Source organism: Jaculus jaculus, chromosome 8 (assembly GCF_020740685.1).
Source record: "Jaculus jaculus isolate mJacJac1 chromosome 8, mJacJac1.mat.Y.cur, whole genome shotgun sequence".
Lineage (NCBI taxonomy): Eukaryota > Metazoa > Chordata > Mammalia > Rodentia > Dipodidae > Jaculus > Jaculus jaculus.
The window spans coordinates 81,464,801-81,484,372 of record NC_059109.1 but is presented as its reverse complement, the minus strand read 5'-3'; the positions used below and the strand labels follow the sequence as shown (position 1 = coordinate 81,484,372).

Below are 19,572 nucleotides of genomic sequence, written 5' to 3'. Positions count from 1 at the left end.
GTAGAAACTATGGAAGATGGGGCATTATTGGAGGAAGTGGGTCACTAGGAGTGTGCTTTTGGAGGACATCCTCATCCTTAGCTCTTCCTTTTTTGTCTCTGCTTCCTGGCTGCCAGGAGATAAGATGCTTTCCTCTGCCGTGACCTATCGCCATGATGCTCTGCTTTACTCTCTCAGGCCTATAGCAATGGAATCAGCCAACCATAGACTGAAACCTCTGAAACAGTGTCAAAACAAGTATTTCTTCCTTTAAACTGTTTCTGCCAGGCATGCCACAGCATCAGAAAATCTAACCGGAAGACAGTATTAACCTGGAAGAAGTGGTTTTGTCCTGTAATGAATGCTCTTGACAATGTCAACCTCCTTTGTGTGAAAAGCAATAGAGTGGCACAGTGTGAGCCTCAGAAGAATGAGGACTGAGCCACACTCTGAGAGAGGTAAGAAGCAGAGATCCAGGAAGGGGCCAAGGAGGTGGGTCATAAAGATAAACTCCATGATGTTTGAAAGGACTGGATAAAAAAGTGATCAAGGGCTGGAGAGATGGCTTAGCGGTTAAGCGCTTGCCTGTGAAGCCTAAGGACCCCAGTTCAAGGCTCGATTCCCCAGGACCCACGTTAGCCAGATGCACAAGGGGGCACATGCGTCTGGAGTTCGTTTGCAGTGGCTGGAGGCCCTGGCATGCCCAGTCTCTCTCTGTCTCTCTATCTGCCTCTTACTCTCTCTGTCTGTTGCTCTCAAATAAATAAAAATAAACAAAAAAATTAAAATTAAAAAAAGTGATCAATATGAGCTGGAGGGATTGCTTAGTGGGTAAGGCACTTGCCTGCAAAGCCAAAGGGTGCAGGTTTGATTCCCTACTACTTACATAAACCAGATGCATCTGAAGTTTGTTTGCAATGGCTGGAGGTCCTGGTGCACCCATTCTCTCTCTCTAACTACCTCTTCTCTCTCAAATAAGTAAATAAAGTAGAAAAAAGAAATTAAAAGAAGTTGGTAAATATGCCTTCATCCTTTTCTATGCTCTGTGTGTATCCCTAATCACCTAATAAAGCTGTCTTCATTTTGGTAATGAATGATACAAGCCTCTTGCAAGCATTGTAGATAAAATTTAGGGGCCTACATTTTTTTTTCCTGAGTTAAAATTCTTACTGAAAGCTGGGTCCCCAACTGAACAAACTTCACAGGGACTTTGGAGAACAAGTAGAATTCATCCTTTAGTCTTCTCCAAACAGAAAAGCAAGCTGCTTTTTATTTCCTTCAGTTTTTAGTGGACTCTAGTTAACATATAATTTAGTAATGTGAAGACACCTGTTGTGCTGGGAGGCCCTCTGAGCGCAGCAGATGCTCCCTGGAAAGAGAAAGTCTCCTCATATTTATGCACCTGACTTTGCTGAGGAATTAATAGAGCAATGGACAAGCTGAGAAGCTGGAAGAGCTAGTGGCTCCACCTTGCTCTCCTGCTTGGTAGTTCTAGCTCTTTAGTTTGTTTACCAAATGAAACAGAGGATAGAGTTCCTTCTGTCCAATGAGTGGGCAAAGTAATTATTGAGGAAAAAGAACTTTGTATTCACAGACATTATTTTTTCCTTGCTGGATGAAAACTGAAGAAATAGGGTATCATTTCCCCTCTGAGGTGACCCCAGAGGAAATTTAAAACTATATTTGGAGAGGGAAAGAGATGAGGGAGGGAGAGACTAGGCACATCAGGACCTCTTTGCCACTGCAAATGAGCTCCAGACATAGGTGCTGCTCTGTGTATCTGGCTTTAGGTGGGTACTGGGGTATTGAGCTGGGGCTATAAGTCTTTTCAAGCAAGCACCTTTAACCACTGAGCAATTTCCCCAGTCCTTAAAATGGAAATCTTTATGTAATTGCATTTCAGCTAATGTAGTGGATTCCCAATATTTAATATCACAATATCTTTTGACTATTTGCAGCCCTAATGTGAAAATTCTGTCCTATTTCTTTTCTTTTCTTATGAGAAAGGAAAATGGCAGTGGTGGGAAAAGGGAAATATTTTACTAGGAGAAGGTTTATATTTTAGGTAAAGTGATCTTCTATTTCAGACCTGTTGAAGTAACTTAACCCGCTGACTCCCACAGGCCAAGCCCTCTTGCTGGGGTGGAGGAAAACCAGGCTGTATGCAAGAGGAATAGCATCTGGAAAGTAACAGGGGTTAGAGAAGGAATGCACAGAACCAACCTGGAGTATCCCACCAGCCACGGACACCAAAGAAGCACTTGCCCCATGTGCTCTGAGAGGTTTCTAGTCTGGCCTCCCTTGGGCACAGAACACTTTCTCCTGAGTACTACGTTGGCCCTTCCCTTCTTTCCTTCTGAGTTGGGGTGTGCTCAGGGTGGTATGGCTGGAAAGGACAGCACACTTTCTCATATTTCCCTTAGAGTCTTTGGAGACAGGTAAGGAGTGATGAGGAAAGCAAGGGTGGTGGGAAGGAGATATAATGGCAAGAAGCAGCTGGTGGTTCAGGAAGGAAAGTGTTAAAATGTCAGGGTTGAGGGCTAGAGAGATGGCGTAGCAGTTAAGGCCCTTGCTTGCAAAGCCAAAGGACCTAGGTTCAAGTCCCCAGTACTTATATAAGCCAGATGCATAAGGTGGCACATGTATCTGAAGTTCATTTGCAGTGACTAAAGGCTCCAGTGTGCCCATTCTCTCTATCTACCTCTCTAAAAAATAATGCCAGGGTTCAGCATAGACCCTTCCTTCCCTCCCATCCAACTCCTCTATGTCTCTTGTTCCTGGTTTTCCCTCCACCCCCACCTTTCCCTTGGAGCTGCCTCACTGGGGGGTTGCCAGGAAGTTGACATGGGAGAGGAGAGCCTTATCACCCTGAATATGTCAGTTCTGGAGCCACTTCCTCTACATAGAGCTGGTCAGGGTAGGGCAGGGTAAGTCCCTTCCACTCAAAAAGGAGTGGAGGGTCTCTGACAAACCATAGAAGCCCATCACTTACTAGATTCTGCTTCTCCTACAAGTGGAGTCAAGCCTTGCCTGGAAAGTGAAGAGGAGAAGATGGTGCCTCATCTATGATATTTTGTGACATGAGGTGTAGGATGCCAAATCTTAAGAGTGAGGCTTTTGCCCTCCCCTTGTCATGGTAATGGAGGGTCTCTCTTCTTCCAGTGCTTTCCTAGGGCTCTCTGGTTTCTTCTGCACTGTCTGGCTCCGTCATAACAGTCTCATGGGGAAGCTCTGAGCAGGTGTCTGAGCACCCACTATTGCTAGACTAGAGAGTGCTGTCTGGAGGAATACAATCCAGGTGGGAATTCTAGCTGCCCAACCAACAGGTGTCTGTATTATGCTGCCCTGTTCCTGGGCTAGTGAATACTCATAGCTTCCCAAGGCTAAGCTCAAAGTCTCTAACTCTGGAAGCGGCATCCCCTCACATCCACGGCTGAGCAGCAGGCCCTTTTTGCCTGGCACTCTGCCTCTTCCCCAGTCACACCAGATAGACTCATGCATGGTGTTCAATAAGAGGGAGGGAGGAAAAAGGGGAATGAGAGGCTGAACTGCAGGGCTGTAGTGGTGAGCCTGGCACGAGAGCCCATCACTCATTCTCACCTGTGCACCAAGAGATGTTCTGGGGGGCTCTCTTACTGTGCCATGCACTGCTGAGGACAAGAACATAGGAAATGGCTGTCCTGTGGAAGCCCCTCCTGGCAGCAAGCTCATGCATTTTGTGAGCCTTTAGACTACAATCTGACTCTAGTTTCTTTCCTCAATGAGCTCCATGTCTTTAGCCAATGATTTTTCACAGACACCTTGGAAAAGTCGTAAGTTTAGGACTTCTCCCTCCCTCTGACAGACAGACAGACACTGGAAGTGTGGAGGATTACTAAGGAAAGACCACTGTGACAAGTCAACAGGAGGCATAGAGACCCTGGAAGGCTCCGAGGAACATGCCTGTCTGTGACTGCCTACAGAAAGCTCATTAACATGGGCTTTGAGCATGAGCCTTTGTTCAGGTTATTTTCAGTCCCTTTAGAAGCCCCGAAAGACAGCAGTAATGACCACCTTTGCCTCATGTGGCAGGTTGAGGGTGAAAAACAATTCTGAAATTGTTTGGCACAAGTAGAAGGCCCTAGAATTGAACACAGGTCCTCCCCAACCCTCTTAAAACTGCTACCCTGCAGGTAGGACTCATGAGGACAAGGACAAAACTCCCCTTTCTCCTTTGGGCTTTTTTGCTGGCAGCTCATGGTCAGTAGAATCTCAAGGTCTTCACACTGGCTCACATCTCCACATACCTCCAGCCTGGAGTGTTGTCTTGTTCTTGTGTCTGGCCTCCATTCCTGAGCTCTGACAATGGCAGGGCTCCTGGGTTTGAGACTTAATGTGGAGGTGGGTGATGCTAGAGAGAAAGGTGGGGAAGGAAGCAGACTTCCCTGCCCATCAATCCATCCACACATTCCTCTGCTCTGGTTTCTCTATCAAGAGCTGTGTGGCCTCACGTTTCAGGCATTATTTATACATGAGGGGGCCAGGAGGGGCCAGGAGCTGCAGACTCATCTGACAAAGGGAGGTGTGAGCTGCATCTGAGTAGCCTGAATCCCTGATTGGGACAAAGCACCAGACAAATTCCAAGATGCTTCTATAAGTTATCACTGGGCTTCTATTTAAAATGCATATTCCCAGGATTTTCACTGGACTTTCCATTTGCCATGGTTGCTGAGCAAACCTAGGGCCCTTCGCATGCTAAGCTAGTGCTCTACCACTGAGCTGCTCCCCCATCCCCACCTGCTTGACACTGAACATTTGAATCAGTCCATCTAGGATGCGCTTCTGGAATCTACACTTTGAACTTGAGCCAGCATTAATGGATGTCTCTACTGGAGTTTGAGGCTAGCCTGGGCTATAGAGTGAGTTCCAGGTTAGCCTGAGTTAGAATGAGATTCTGCTTCAACAAACCAAACCAAAACAACAGAACCTGCCCTAGGAAATGTCTCATGTGGCTTCTGACCAGCCCCTATAGTTCAAGTCAAGTTATAACGTCTGTCACTATGGATTTATTTGTACAGACTTAAGATTGTTTCACTCCAGGAACTTAAGCAGCCTATTTGTTTTTCAAAAAATTGCTGGGCATGGTAGTCCATGCCTTTACTCCCAACACTCAGGAGGCAGAGGATCACTGTGAGTTCGAGGCCACCCTGAGTCTACATAGGGAATTCCAGGTCACTAGAGTAAAACCCTATCTCAAGAAACCAAACAAAAAATTATTCTTTTTTTATTATTACAGAAAGAGAATGCCAGGGTTTCTAGCCACTGCAAATTAACTCCATACACATGCTACACCATGTACATCTGACTTATGTGGGATCTGAGGAATTGAGCCTGGGTTCTTAGGCTTCATAGGCAAGTGCCTTAACAGCTAAGCCATCTCTCCAGTCCCCCAAAATTATTCTTATTAGTATGCATAAATTGTATGTAATTCTGGGTTCATTATGACAATTTCATACATGTTTATCCTTTATTTTTATCATGTTCACATCCCCATTGCTTCTCCCACTGATTCCCTTCCCCTTCCTAGCTAGTCCCTTTTCTATTTTCATGTCTATGTTATTATTATTTTTTGATGACTCAGTGACTTTCATTAGGGATGATTGCAGGCTCCTGTGCAAGTGACAATTTACAGGATTATGGTCTCCTTCCCAGAGGCTACAACACTGAAGAAAAGGTCCTTACCCTCCTCCCTTCCTCTGAGCCCATTAACTGCTTATACATACTTGTAAGACCCTCCTCCACAGCTATCATTATCAGCCTATAAGTCTTGATGGAGGGGCAAGGCCTCATGGACTCAAATGACAGGTTAAGGCTCTTGCTTGTGAAACCTAAGGGCACAGGTTCGATTCCCCAGTACCCATGTAAGCCAGATGCGCAAGGTGGCACATGGGTCTGGAGTTTGTTTGCAGAGGCTAGAGGCCCTGGTGCACCCATTCTCTCTCTGTCTGTCTCTACCTCTTTCTCTCATAAATACAATATAAAATTTTTCATCATGTATATGTACCGCATTTTCATTATCCATTATCCATTAGCTTGCTATTGTGAATAGAGCTGTATTGAACATAGATGTGCAAGTATATCTGTGGTAGGATTAAAAAGTACTTTGGGGGCTGGAGGGATGGCTTAGCAGTTAAGGTGCTTGCCTGCAAAACCAAGGGACCCAGGTTCAATTCCCCAGGACCCACGTAAGCCAGATGCACAAGGTGGCACATGCATCTGGGGCTCGTTTGCAGTGGCTGGAAGTCTCTCTCCCCCACCTCTCAAATAAATAAATACAAATAAAAATAAATTTAAAAAGTCCTTTGGGTAGTATAACTAAGGTTGACCATGTGAAGGTGGAGTGTCTGCAAGGGGACTCTTAGGGTGGCAGTGCTCCTCTGTGTGGTACAGAATGATCTACCTGCTTGATGAGTGGGGTCTAGTACATAAAGGTGGAGACACTCAGAATGGCTGAAGGTCTGGCACATGCGCTGCAATCCGCAGAGTACCACAGAAGGGCCGAGGGTATTGACAAGCTGCCATGGGGTTTGTGTGGCCATTACTATGTACCATAAGATGTGCACTGGAGGCCAAGAGGGCTGCCCAGAGAGAACTTGTTTGTGTAAAACACACATGACTAATGTCACATGTTAATCTCTGATTGGGCCAGAAAACTGGATAAAAGAGAGGATGATATGGAGGTGTTGGCTTGTGGTTTCTCATTGCTGGGGACTGGGCTGAAGGGAAAGAGTACAAATAAGGTCTATGTTAAAGAATCCCTCCTTGGATCCCCAAACATGGAGCCCATGGGAAGAGTTGAATAACACAGAAAAAATGAGGTGAAAGTGATAGGAGATAACCCTCAGGTCTGACCTTTAATATATAAGGAAGGCAAAACCCATGACTCATTATGAAATTGAGGAACTATAGTGGTGTGAATCAAATGCCCTGTATAAACTCATGTGTTTTAAATTCTTTTATTTTTAAATTAAATTAAATTTATTTATTTATGAAAGAGAGAAAGAAGGGGAGAGAGAATAAATATGGACGTGCCAAGGCCTCCATCCACTGTAACCAAATTCCAGATACTTGGGCCATCTTGTGAATCTGGCTTTACATGAGTACTGGGGAATTGAACCCAGGTCCTTAGGCTTTGCAGGCAAGCACATTAACCATTGAGCCACTTTTCTAGCCCTGTGTTTTGAATTCTTGATCCCCAACTGATGGCAATTTGGGCAATGAAGCTTGCTAGAGGAGGTGTGTTTAGGGAATGTGTTTGGGGTGTTAGAGCCAGCTTCCCATTGTGAGAACTTGACTAATTGTCACCTGCTGCTGCAAGGAGTGATGTCCAGACTGCTCATGCCATGCTTTCCATCATGCCATCATGAAGCTTCCCCTCGAGACTGTAAGCCAAAATAAAAATTTTCCTCCCATCAGCTGCTTTGGGTTGGGTGTTTTGTCCCAGAAATATGAAAGTTACTCTAATGAGAACTTAATGATGGCCCAGATAGTGAGGGAGAATTTAGCCTTTGAACTGCTAGAGTTGGGAAGAACTTTCAGCAAGAAGTGAAAGAATCTCTCCTGACTTGGCTTGTGAGGCCATGGGACATGGGAACAGATGTGATCAGTCTACATATTTGCTATTATAAATACAGCACCAATAAATATGCATGTGTGAAGCATCACAAGGTAGGATAGAGTCTTTAGGTGATAAGTATAGGAGTGGTATCCCTGTATCAGATATACTGCTGGTAAAATTTGTCTCCCATTCTGTAGGTGGTCTCTTCATTTGATTAACTGTTTCCTTTTTAACTGCCTGAGGTCCTGTTGCAGTGAAGTTCACATTGCTGGTAGAAATCATCCAACCAAGAGCAGCTTGTGGGAAAAAATAGGTTTATTTTGGCTTACAGGCTTGAGGGGGAAGCTCCATGATGACAGGGAAAATGATGGTATGAGCAGAGGGTGTACATCACCCTCTGGCCCACATAAGGTAGACAACAGGAATAGGAGAGTGTGCCAAACACTAGCAAGGGGTAACACCCATAAGCCTGCCCCAACAGTACACCCCCTCCAGGAGGCATTAATTCCCAAATCTCCATCAGCTGGGAACCCAGCATTCAGAACACCTAAGTTTACGGGGGACACTTGAATCAAACCACCACAGGTCCCATTTGTTAATAGTTGTCTTTATTTCCTGAGCAACTATAGTCCTATTCAGAAATTAATTTCCTATGCCTATATCTTGAAGTATATTCCTGACATTTTTAATGGAGCAAGAAAATATTTTTAAAATTGTTTATTTATTTTTGAGAGAGAGAGATGGAGAGAGAGAGAGAGAGAGAGAGAGAGAGAGAGAGAGAGAGAGAGAGAATGGGCCTGCCAGGGCCTTCAGCTGCTGCAAAATGAACTCCAGATGCATGCACGCCCTTGTGTGTATGTGCAACATTGTGCACTTGCGTCACTGTGCATCTGGCTTATGTGGGACCTGGAGATTCAAATATGAGTTCTTAGGCTTCGCTGGCAAGTGCCTTAATCACTAATCCATTTCTCCAGCCTGCAAGAAAATCTTTTTTAAAAAGCAATTTTCTTTTCAAAAAATTTTTTTTTATTAACAACTTCCATGATTATAAAAAAAATCCATGGTAAAAACCCTCTCCCTCCCACTTTCCCCTTTGAAACTCCATTCTCCCCACCTCAATCAGTCTCTCTTTTATTTTGATGTCCTGATCTTAAAAAGGCTATTTTCATTTATTTATTTTCAAGCAGCTTGAGAGAGACACACAGAAAGAAATAGAGAAAGAATGGGCACACCAGGGCCTTTTGCTACCCTCAACTCCAGATGAATGCACCACTTTGTGCATTTGACTTTAAGAGGCTACTGTGGAATTGGATCCAGGCTGGCAGGCTTCATAAGCAAGTTCCTTTAACTGCTGATCCATCTTCCCATACCAATCCCTGACTTTTTCACATAGCAGTTTCAGAGTTTCAGGTATTATGATGAGGCCTTTGATCCACTTAGAGTTGATTTTTGTGCAGGGTTAGAGGTAAGCATCTGGTTTTATTCTTCTACATGTAGTTATACACTTTTCCCAGCACCATTTGTTGAAGATGTTGTCTTTTCCTCTGTCTTTGTGAAAAATTGGGTGAGTATAGTTTGATGGACTTTTACTTAGGTCCCCTATTCTATTCCAATAATTTTTATGCATGTCTGTTTTTTTTTTAACTTTAAACAGATTTTTATTACACAAAGATTGTCACATAATTGGATACTTGTCTACTTTGTACAATTATTCTCACTCTCCACAGAAAGGCTGCTTCTGAACTTATCTGGCAATGGCAAGCACTGAAATCCTGACTTGAACAGAATTGTAGTAGAAATGCCTCATTGATTTAAGTTGAAAGCAGTACATTGGTACACGGCTCTTGCACCCAGTATCAGGAATGTACAAATGTCTTTTTTATTAAAAATACAAAATAAATTATCTGTAGGCATGGACAAATGACAGCAGTAAACCAGTATATATTGTCAACTAAAACCAGTAACTGATGGTTATAGTGATTTGCTTAAACATCAGCCAGCCTTTTCTTCAGTCATTTTCTTCAACTGACTTCTCTGAAGTTATCGATGAGGAATCCTGCCTTGAGCTTCCTGTCACAGTTCATTACGAATGGCAAAGCACTATTCTAGGACTTAGAACATGCCCCCTCCCATACCACCACCCATTCCTCCCATTGCGCCCATTCCAGGTTCCTTCTCTTCCTTGGGAATTTCTGTGATTACAACTTCTGTAGTTAGCAGGGAGGCCACCCCAGCAGCATCCATTAAAGCAGTTCTTACAACTTTTGTTGGATCGATGATTCCCTTCTCCACCATATTCACAAATTCTCCAAGCATAGCATCATAACCAACTTCTGAGGAACTTTGCAGGATCTTCTCCAGTATCAAAGATCCTTCAACACCTGCATTCTTAGCAATTGTCATTGCAGGGATTTTGAGTGATTTTCTAATAATGTCTATACCAATTTTTTGATCTTCATTAACAGGCTTTAAAGAGTCCAAGGCTGGAGTGCAGCGGAGGAGAGCGCAGCCGCCCCCTAGAACAATGCCTTCTTCTACAACTGCTCTCATAGCATTGAGGGCGTCTGTAACTCTGTCTTTCTTCTCATTTACCTCCACATCGCTTGTTCCACCAACCTTCAGCACAGCTACTCCATCTGAAAGTTTTGCCAGTCGCTTATTCAGTTTTTCCTTTTCATATTCACTAGTTGTGGTGTCTAACTGCTCTGTTATCTCTTGAATACGTTTTTCAATTTGAGTTTTGTCACCTTTTCCTTTCAAAAGCATGGCATCATCCTTGGTGACAATGACCTCTCCGACTTTCCCTAAGTCATGAGGCTGAACATCTTCAAGATTTAGGGTCAGTCCCTCTTCTCCAAACGCTGCACCACCAGTAGCAATAGCCATATCCTTAAGCTGGTTCTTTCTATTGTCACCAAAACCTGGAGCTTTGACGGCTACAACCTGAAGACCAACTTTTAACCTATTTAAGACCAGTGTACTTAGAGCTTCACCATCGACATCTTCAGCAATTATGACTAAGGGTTTACGGTGAGCATTTGCAATTTCAAGAGCAGGTACAATGGACTGGACACTAGAAATTTTCTTTTCACTCAACAGAACATAGGCATCCTGGAATTCACATTTTTGACCTTTTGATGTGTTAATAAAGTATGGTGAAATATAGCCTCTATCAAACTTCATGCCTTCAATAATTTCTAATTCATCATTCAGTGTTTTCCCATCCTTCACTGTGATGACACCCTTTCTTCCAACCTTTTTCATTGCATCAGAAATGATGGTTCCAATTTCTTTGTCTCCATTAGCAGAAATTGTAGCAACCTGAGCTTCGAATACCATCCAGCCACCGGCCTGATGCTGAAACAGCAGACCTGCCAGCCATTTTGACCCGAAGGAGAAGCGAGGCCTTCTGGGTTGCATGTCTGTGTTTGCACCAGTACCTTGTGTTTTTAATTACTATGGCTCTGTAGCATAACTGAAAATCAGATATGGTGATACCTACAGTATTACTCTTTTTGGTCAGGGTTTCTTTGGCTATTCAAGTACTTTTGTGTTTCCAAACTAATTTTTTTTTCTGTATTCCAGCAGTGGAGGAAGAAAGTTGTTCTTCTTTGTAGATCCTGTCTCCTTCGCTCTTGAACCCTCATACAGAAACTGTGTGCTTTTCTAATCTCAAACTTATTTCTTTCTCAACCATCATTAAAATTATTATTATTTATTTGAGAGAGAGAAAGGCAGAGACGGACAGAGAGAGGGAGAGAGAGAATGGTTGTGGCAGAGCACACAGCCACTACAAACAAACTTCAGACACATGCATCACTTTGTGCATCTGGCTTACATGGGTCCTGGGGAATCAAACCTGGGTCCTTTGACTTTGCAGGCAGGTGCCTTAACTCCTAAGCCATCTCTGCAGCCCTTCCAAACTAATTTTAAGATTGCGTTCTCTGACTGGAGAGATTGATTAGTGGTTAAGATGCTTGCCTGCAAAACCCAAGGAACCAGGTTTTATTCCCTAGTGGCCACATAAGCCAGATGCACAAGGTAGTACATGTGTCTGGAGTTCCATTTGCAGTAGATGGAGGTCCTGCTGTACCCATTCTCTCTCTTAAATAAATAAATAATTTTTTAAAAATGCCTTGTCTATTTCTGTAAAGAATGATGTTGGGACTTCTGGGTAAGATGGTTGAATAGGAGTCACACCAAATCAGCCTAGAGAGGGATTTAAGCCAAACCACAGCAAAATATACTTTAAGTCTGAAAAGTGAAGGTGTTACAGGTTTTTATCGTTCACAGCAGAGATGCAAGAGAGACCAAGACCTACCAGAATGGAGAAAATGGGGCAGAATCCCATAGAGGCACTTGCAGCCTGTGCGCCTGGTGCCCAGCTGCAGAAGCAAAAACAAAACAAGAGGATTTTCAAACCTCATGAAACCTGAATGGAAGACAGCTGAGATCAGCTAAGGAACTGCGGAAAGGGATACAGGTGAGGCCAGCTGAGCAGTTCCAGTACAACTCCAGGTTCCTGCACTCTCCCATCCCCCAACCACCAGACCCACAAACCTCCAGAGAATGCCTTCAGCCCCTGGTGACAGGGCATCCAGCACAGCTGATCAGAGCACCAGCTCCACAGCCCAACACGGAGGGATAGAGGTGGCCACTCAGCATTGGTGAGATTTGAAGCCACCCCAAAAGGTAAGTAGGCCAACTGACAAAAAAGCAGGTTCATAGGCCTGCACTGGAAGTGCTAATGTCTCTTTCCATGTCAGGGCAGATTATGGATTACATGTTTGTGGTTGGCTTTATGATTCTCAATTAAGCTGTATTTGGGGGTTGACTATTGTTGCCTTTTATGCTTTCAGATTCATAGGGCCTTTGTCTTTTTCTGTCATTATTGTGGGCAGGGTGGGATTCAGACCCAGGCTGACCTGCAACCCATTTCAGAAATCTCAACCTCCCAGCAGTCAGGATTAAGAGTTTAGGGCAATATACGCTCTTAGGGATTTTAGCTTTATAAGGTTATCTGTTTCAGTCCCCACATTTGCATACTCTGTGCTGGTTTTCATTGAATGTGTATATTGCTTAGTTGAATTTTAGAATTTTGCCAGTAAATTTCTCCACCCAGACCACTAGAATACTTGAATAGCAGGCAAACTCAAAACCTAGGATTACTTCTGTCATTGTGTTAGAGTACAAAAGCTACACTTGGCACCTTAAACTCCTACCTTGAAGGTATATAAAGTTGGATTTCCAAGCCTAAGAGCACTGCAGATAATTAGAAAACCCAAGCATCAAATTAACTCAAGATACAAAAATCACTACATTATAATACAAGAAACACAAAGAATCAAGACAATACAACCATGTCAAAAATTATACATCCATCAGAAATGACCCCCAAATGAGACTTTTAGATGAAATGCCTGAAAAAGATTTCAAAATTTTTTTTTTATCTATAGTCAGAGAAATCAAAGAGGCAATCAAAGATGAAAACAAACCCCTGAAGGAATTCCAAAAGAAAAGAAACCAGTTTAATGAAATAAGGAGGTCATTAGAAGACATGAATAAAAAGATAGAAATACTGAAGAAAAGCCAGGCAGAAATTCTAGCACTGAAAAACAGTTAGTCAAATAAAAAACTCTGCAAAGACTTTCCAGCAGAATGGATGAAGGAGAGAACAGAATATCTAAACTAAAAGACCAGGTGGCAGATCTAATACAGTCCAACAAAGAGCTAATAAGCTAATAAATATTCAAGACACTATGAAAAGATAAAACATAAGAACTCAACTTATAGTACAAGAAGAATTTCAATCCAAAGGCATAGTAGGCATTTTCTTTTTAAAAAAATATTTATTTATTTATTTATTTATTTGAGAGAGACAGAGGAAGAGGCAGAGAGAAAGACAGAATAGGTATGCCAGGGTCTCCAGCCACTGCAAATGAACTTCAGATACATGTGCCCTCTGTGCATCTGGTTTACATGGGTCCTGGGGAGTTGAACCAGGGCCCTTAGGCTTCACAGGCAAACGCCTTAACCGCCAAGCCATTTCCCCAGCCCCATAGTAGGCATTTTCAACAGAATCACAGAATAAAAATTTTTCCCAAATTGGGAAGGAAATGCCTATGCAAATACAGGAAGCTTTTAGAACACCAAACAGACAGAACCTGGAAAGAACTTCTCCTTGCCATGTTATAATTAAAGTACTAAACACAGAAACAAATGAAAAATATATTAATAGCAGTCAGAGAAAAAAAGAAAGTTGCCTGTAAAGGCAAGCCCATCAGGATCACAGCAGATTACTCAACACAAAATTTAAAAGCCAGAAGGGCTTGGAATGATGTATCCCAAGCTCTGAAAGATAACAACTGTCAATCAAGATTGTTTTATCCCACAAAACTATCTATCCAAATGGAAGGAGAAATAAGAACATTCCACAAAAAAGACAGGCTAAAGGAATTTATGACAACTAAGCCAGCTCTACAGAAGGAATCCTTCATGCTGAAGAGAAAGCAAAGCCCGCACATGAGGATACAGGAAAAAGTAAACCATACTCAAATAACAGTTATAACAAGAGAATTAAGGAAAATCAGGAAGCACTACAAAATAAGAAGAATGGTGAGAATAAACACATACCTTTCAATAATAACTCTCTTTTAATATATTATTTATTTATTTATTTGGCAGAGAAAGAGGGAGAGAGAGAGAGAGAGAGAATGGGCATGCCAGGGCCTCCAGCCACTGTAAACGAACTCTAGACTTGTTTGCTCCCTTGTGCATCTGGCTAATGTGGGACCTGGGGAATGGAACCAGCATCCTTTGGCTTTGTAGGCAAACACCTTAACCACTAAGCCATCCCTCCATCCCAATAACTCTTAACATCAATGGCCTCAATGCCCCAACCAAAAGACACAGGCTTGCAGACTGGGTTAAAAGGCAGGATCCTGCTGTTTGTTGTCTCTAGGAAACTCATCTCTAAATAAAAGGTAGACGCTGTCTTAGGATGAAAGGATAGAAAATGGTATTTCAAGAAAATGGGCCTAGGAAATAAGCAAAGGTTGCCATGCTAATATCTGACAGGATAGACTTCAAACCATCATTAGTAAGGAAAGATAAAGAAGGTCATGTTATATTGATTAAAGGAACACTCCAACAGTATGACATTACAATCCTAAGCATATATGCATCTAACCTGGGGGTCCCAATTTCATCAAATAAACACCATTAGACTTAAGGTCACAGATAACACTAAACACAACTGTAGTGGGTGACTTTAATACCCTACTCTCATCAATTGGTGGGTCATCCTGGAAAAAAATAAACAAATACCTATAGAACATTCCATCCAAATGCTACAGATTATACATTTTTCTAAGCAGCCCATGAAACATTCTCCAAAATAGACCATATATTAGGACACAAAACAAATCTTAACAAATACAGGAAAATTGAAATAATCCTTTTTACTTTAGCTGACTACAATGGGATTAAATTACAAATCAGCAACAAGAAAAACTACAGAGCATACACAAATTCATGGCCTTGGTTTCCCATAAGTAAAGATGGTAAGACCCTATTGCTGAAGATTTCACATGACTGGGTGGCAAGGTCACTGCGAAATAAAGCCAGGACTGAGGTTAAAACCTCCTCCCTAGGCATATATCCTAATGACTCTTCTCACTATTTTAGAGATACTTGCATAACTATGTTTATTGCTTCTCTATTCACAATAGCTAAGAAATGGAACCAGCCTAGATGTACCTCAACATGTGAGTGGATAATAAAGGTGTGGTACATTTACACAATGGAGTTCTATTCAACAGTTAAAAAAATGAAATTTACAGGGAAATGGATGGGTCTGGAAAGGATTATACTAAGTGAGGTAACCTAGGCCCAGAAAGCCAAATATCACATGTTCTCTCTCATATGTGGATACTAGCTACAAATGTTTAGACTTGTGTTTGAGCTGTAACCAAAAATCAGTAGCAAAGGCCAGTAAGCTAGAAAAAGGCTATAAGGGAGAGAAAAGGACTTTAGGGAATAGTATTGTATATATGTACGAAGAAGAACATATTACAGGGAGTGGAATGGCCTAAGTGAGGCCAGGGGAAGAGATTGAGTAAAAGAAGGGTAGGGGGAGGATCAATTAAAACTCAAGATATTCTGAATAAGGCATATGAAAGCCTACTTTTCTGGATAATGGCGCATTAAGAAGCCATAGATTATTACTAGAAAATTTTCAGTGCCAGGGATGGGATACCTTCCAGTGAGTTGTTGGCCAGGGAGGTCTCTGTTGCCACCAAAACATTGCAGACTATTGCCAAGGCTCTTGGTTTCCCTTAAGTATAGATGGTAAGACCCTATTGCTGAAGACTTCACATGCCTGGGTGGCAAGGTCACTGCGAAATCAAGCTAGGACTGAGGTTAAAACCTCCTCCCTGTAGAGCAGCCAATTGAAAGCTGGAAAAAGCTGCACTACATGCAGTCCTGTAGGAGACAGAAGTTATCAGATGTGAAAACAATGGACACTGGAAGCCTCAAGTTTGGCCAGACAGGCCAAATTGTTGCGCCCCTCCCGCCAGCAGGAAGAACGACAACAACAGGATTCTTCTCAAGCACACTTTATTGGGAGCTCCAAACTGAAAGAGAGAAGGACCCCGACCCTATGGAGTGCCAAGCTTATATACTTGTGGTCATGTGGATGTGAAACGTTGTCTGATTGGCTTAAGTCTCATCAGACGACTTTGCATCACCCAATCGGGATAGGTGAGCAGCCATGTTAGGATAACGTCATATGCTCATGTGCAAATGATTAGGATACAAAAGCAGTAAACAAGCTGACGCAGCAAAGCCTGACGAAGCCAGCGCGGCTCCCCACAGTTCCCCCTTATAAAAATTGTTTTGAACCTCAGGATACCCGATCCAGGACCAGCCCTCATGATGGCCAGTCCGATCGAGGGTAGAGCCCAAGACCAAAAGCCTGCTTAAGCACCTTCCCGAGTATAATGGGAAAAATCCCTTCGGGGTGCAAAGGCTGCTCATGCATGGATGTAAGCCTTCCAAGGTGCAATGACAACAAGGTCACTTGTTGTGTAAAGGCCTTACAGTAGGCAGGGTGGAACTAACCATCTCGCAGGCTCGCCAGCCACACTTGTGGAGATGCTCCTTGATCCAAAGCCATAAGTGCCTGAACAATCTTTACGTTATTCTGCTGACGTTGTCGTCTGATTCGACAAATAAGCCAGAGACAGAACACCATACCACACAGAAGGGCTGCTCCAAACATAGCCACCCCCACCCATTCCTTAAAGAAGGAAAATGCAGAAGATAGCCAAGAATTAAAATCTCCCAAGGAGATTGGCTACAGATGAGTTCCATTCAGCTGTACAATCTGGAATAGTAGTAGTAAGAAGGTTGTCATTCCTTGTCTTCTCATGACGTACAATTCGAGTCAACCGCTCTGGCACCCAGATAGGATCAGCTTGGCCCTGTGGAAAAACACAAACAGCTCCTCCTCCCTCAGATTCACTAGAACTTTCTATATATAAATTTGCAAGTTCCGTCAAATCTGGATATAGCTTCGGACCTGAATTTGGCCTTCTCTTTTGCGTTTCACTTTTATTCTGTACACTTTTATTCTGTTCTGTCTGAAACCTAGGTTCTCTTTTTATTTTAACCTTTTTTTGTTTTCCCCTTTTATTTTCTTTAGACTCTGACATGCTATCTTGATGATGTGCTAATATGCGTTGACCTTCCCTGATCACCTCTTCACAACGTTTGACCTCCCTACCTAGCGGCTCCAAAAAGGTGGAATGGTGGTGTCCCATTCTGCAACCTTATATACGTTTGAGCCGATCAACTAACTTATGTATATCAGACTTACAGATCAGTTACAAGCCAAAACTTAGCATATAGCACATCCAGGGGAACTTACCGGTACCGCCGCTCCGTGTGTTGAGTTCTGAATCCTCCCTCGGAAGTATCCTCAGGGGTCCTCTCAACTGGCCGTTTGTTGACAAGTCCCGGGTTTCGGCACCACTTGTTGCGCCCCTCCCGCCAGCAGGAAGAACGACAACAACAGGATTCTTCTCAAGCACACTTTATTGGGAGCTCCAAGCTGAAAGAGAGAAGGACCCCGACCCTACGGAGCGCCAAGCTTATATACTTGTGGTCATGTGGATGTGAAACGCTGTCTGATTGGCTTAAGTCTCATCAGACAACTTTGCATCACCCAATCGGGATAGGTGAGCAGCCAGGTTAGGAGAACGTCATATGCTCATGTGCAAACGATTAGGATACAAAAGCAGTAAACAAGCTGACACAGCAAAGCCTGACGAAGCCAGCGTGGCTCCCCACACCAAATGACCGAACAGGTACAATAGTGGCATATCTGTTATGGGGGAAACCAACTGCTCTCTTATTGGACTGGAGGCCTGCTCTATGAGAGGGAATAAATGTCTGGTGCTGAAAACCTGATCAAAAGCCTATGGCAGGGGAGGTAATGAGCCTTAGGAGTATAAAGCCTGCTCTTGTCTGGTAAATTCATATATTATGCTCACAAAACTGCCCAGTAAGTACTACACTTAATGTTCATACTCATATATTAAGGCTACTTTCACTTTGGTTAGAGAAGCTTCTCTTTTCATATGGTGGTAACTACTGGGATGACCCAAAAGGCAACATGTTGCTGAGAAGAAGGGATGGAGGAGTGTCCAGCACTAAAATATCTCTATCACACCCTCCAAGGCTCAGGGTTCATTGCGGAAGAGGTGGTGGAATGAATGTAAGAGCCAAAGGAAGGGTACAACTCCTTACAATGCAACTGTCCAGACAGAAATTGGCCTGCATTATCTATGACCTTGGAGTGCCTCACAATACCTTCACAAGACCCTCATAATAGGAGAAAAAGACAATGACATCAAACTAAAAGAGAGACTAATGGAGGAAGAAAATGATGGAGAGTGGAGTTGTGAAGGGGGAAGTGGGGGAGGGGAGGGAATTATCATGGTTTATTGTCTGTAAGGACAGAAGGTGTCAATAATCAAATTATACATTACAAAACAGAATGATGTTGGTACTTTATTTTATTTATTGTTTATTTTGTTTTTCAAGGTAAGGTCTCACTGTAACCCAGGCTGACCTGGAATTCACTATGTAGTTGCATTGTCACCTCAAAATCATACCAATCCTCCTACCTTGGCCTCCTGAATGCTGGGATTAATGGTGTGAGCCACGATGCCCAGCAGTGTTGGTATTTTGATGGTCAGTGCCTCAAATCTGTAACTTGTTTTGGCAAAGTAGCTACTTTCATAGTATTGATTCTTATAGTACATAAGCATGGAGGTATTTTCATTTTCTAGTGTCTCCCCCAGTTTCCTTATTCAGCATTTTAAAGTTTCATTATAGGGCTGGAGAGTTGGCTTAGAGGTTAAGACACTTGCCTGCAAAGACAAGGTTATGATGGCAGGGGAAAACATAGTATGAGCAGTGGCTGGACATCATCTCCTTGCCACAGAAGGTAGAAGAGAGTGAGCCAAACTAACACTGTCATGCTAGGGGCTAATAAACCTTATGGTCCACTCCCAGCAACACACCTTCTCCAGCAAGGCTCCACTCCCAAATTGCCATTAGCTGGGGACAAAGAATTCTAAACATAAGAGTTTATGTGGGACATCTGATTCAAACTACCACATCTGACATGCAAAAACCATTGTTGGGGCTAGAAAGATGGCTTGGCAGTTAAATGATCATTCTTTCAAAGCCTGGCAGCTTGTGTTTGATTCCTCAGTACTCACACATAGCCAGATTATGCACAAAGCACATAATTCTGGAGTTTGTTAACATTGGTAACAGGCCCTGGCACATCCATGCGCTCACTTGCTCACTCTCTCTGTCCCCCCCCCCTCTCTCTCTCACACACACACACACACACACACACATACAAAAATAAATTAATTAAAATTTTTCAGGCTGGAGAGATAGCTTAGTGGTCAAAATGC

The 19,572-nt window shown here is 43.0% G+C and overlaps 2 protein-coding genes across 2 annotated transcripts in view; both read right to left on the bottom strand.

Annotated features, from left to right (window-relative positions):
- Tmc2 (transmembrane channel like 2) overlaps positions 1 to 9,660 on the bottom strand; it is a 115,518-nt gene extending 105,858 nt beyond the window's left edge. Inside the window, exon 1 of the mRNA XM_045157027.1 lies at positions 9,607 to 9,660. Coding sequence (XP_045012962.1) covers positions 9,607 to 9,660 — 54 coding nt within the window. The remainder of the gene's footprint in view (positions 1 to 9,606) is intronic.
- Positions 9,433 to 10,996, bottom strand: LOC123462873 (60 kDa heat shock protein, mitochondrial-like). The gene has a single exon (XM_045157026.1). The coding sequence runs from the start codon at positions 10,994 to 10,996 to the stop codon at positions 9,689 to 9,691; it is 1,308 nt and encodes a 435-aa protein (XP_045012961.1). The 3' UTR covers positions 9,433 to 9,688.
- Between the last annotated feature and the right edge of the window lie 8,576 nt (positions 10,997 to 19,572).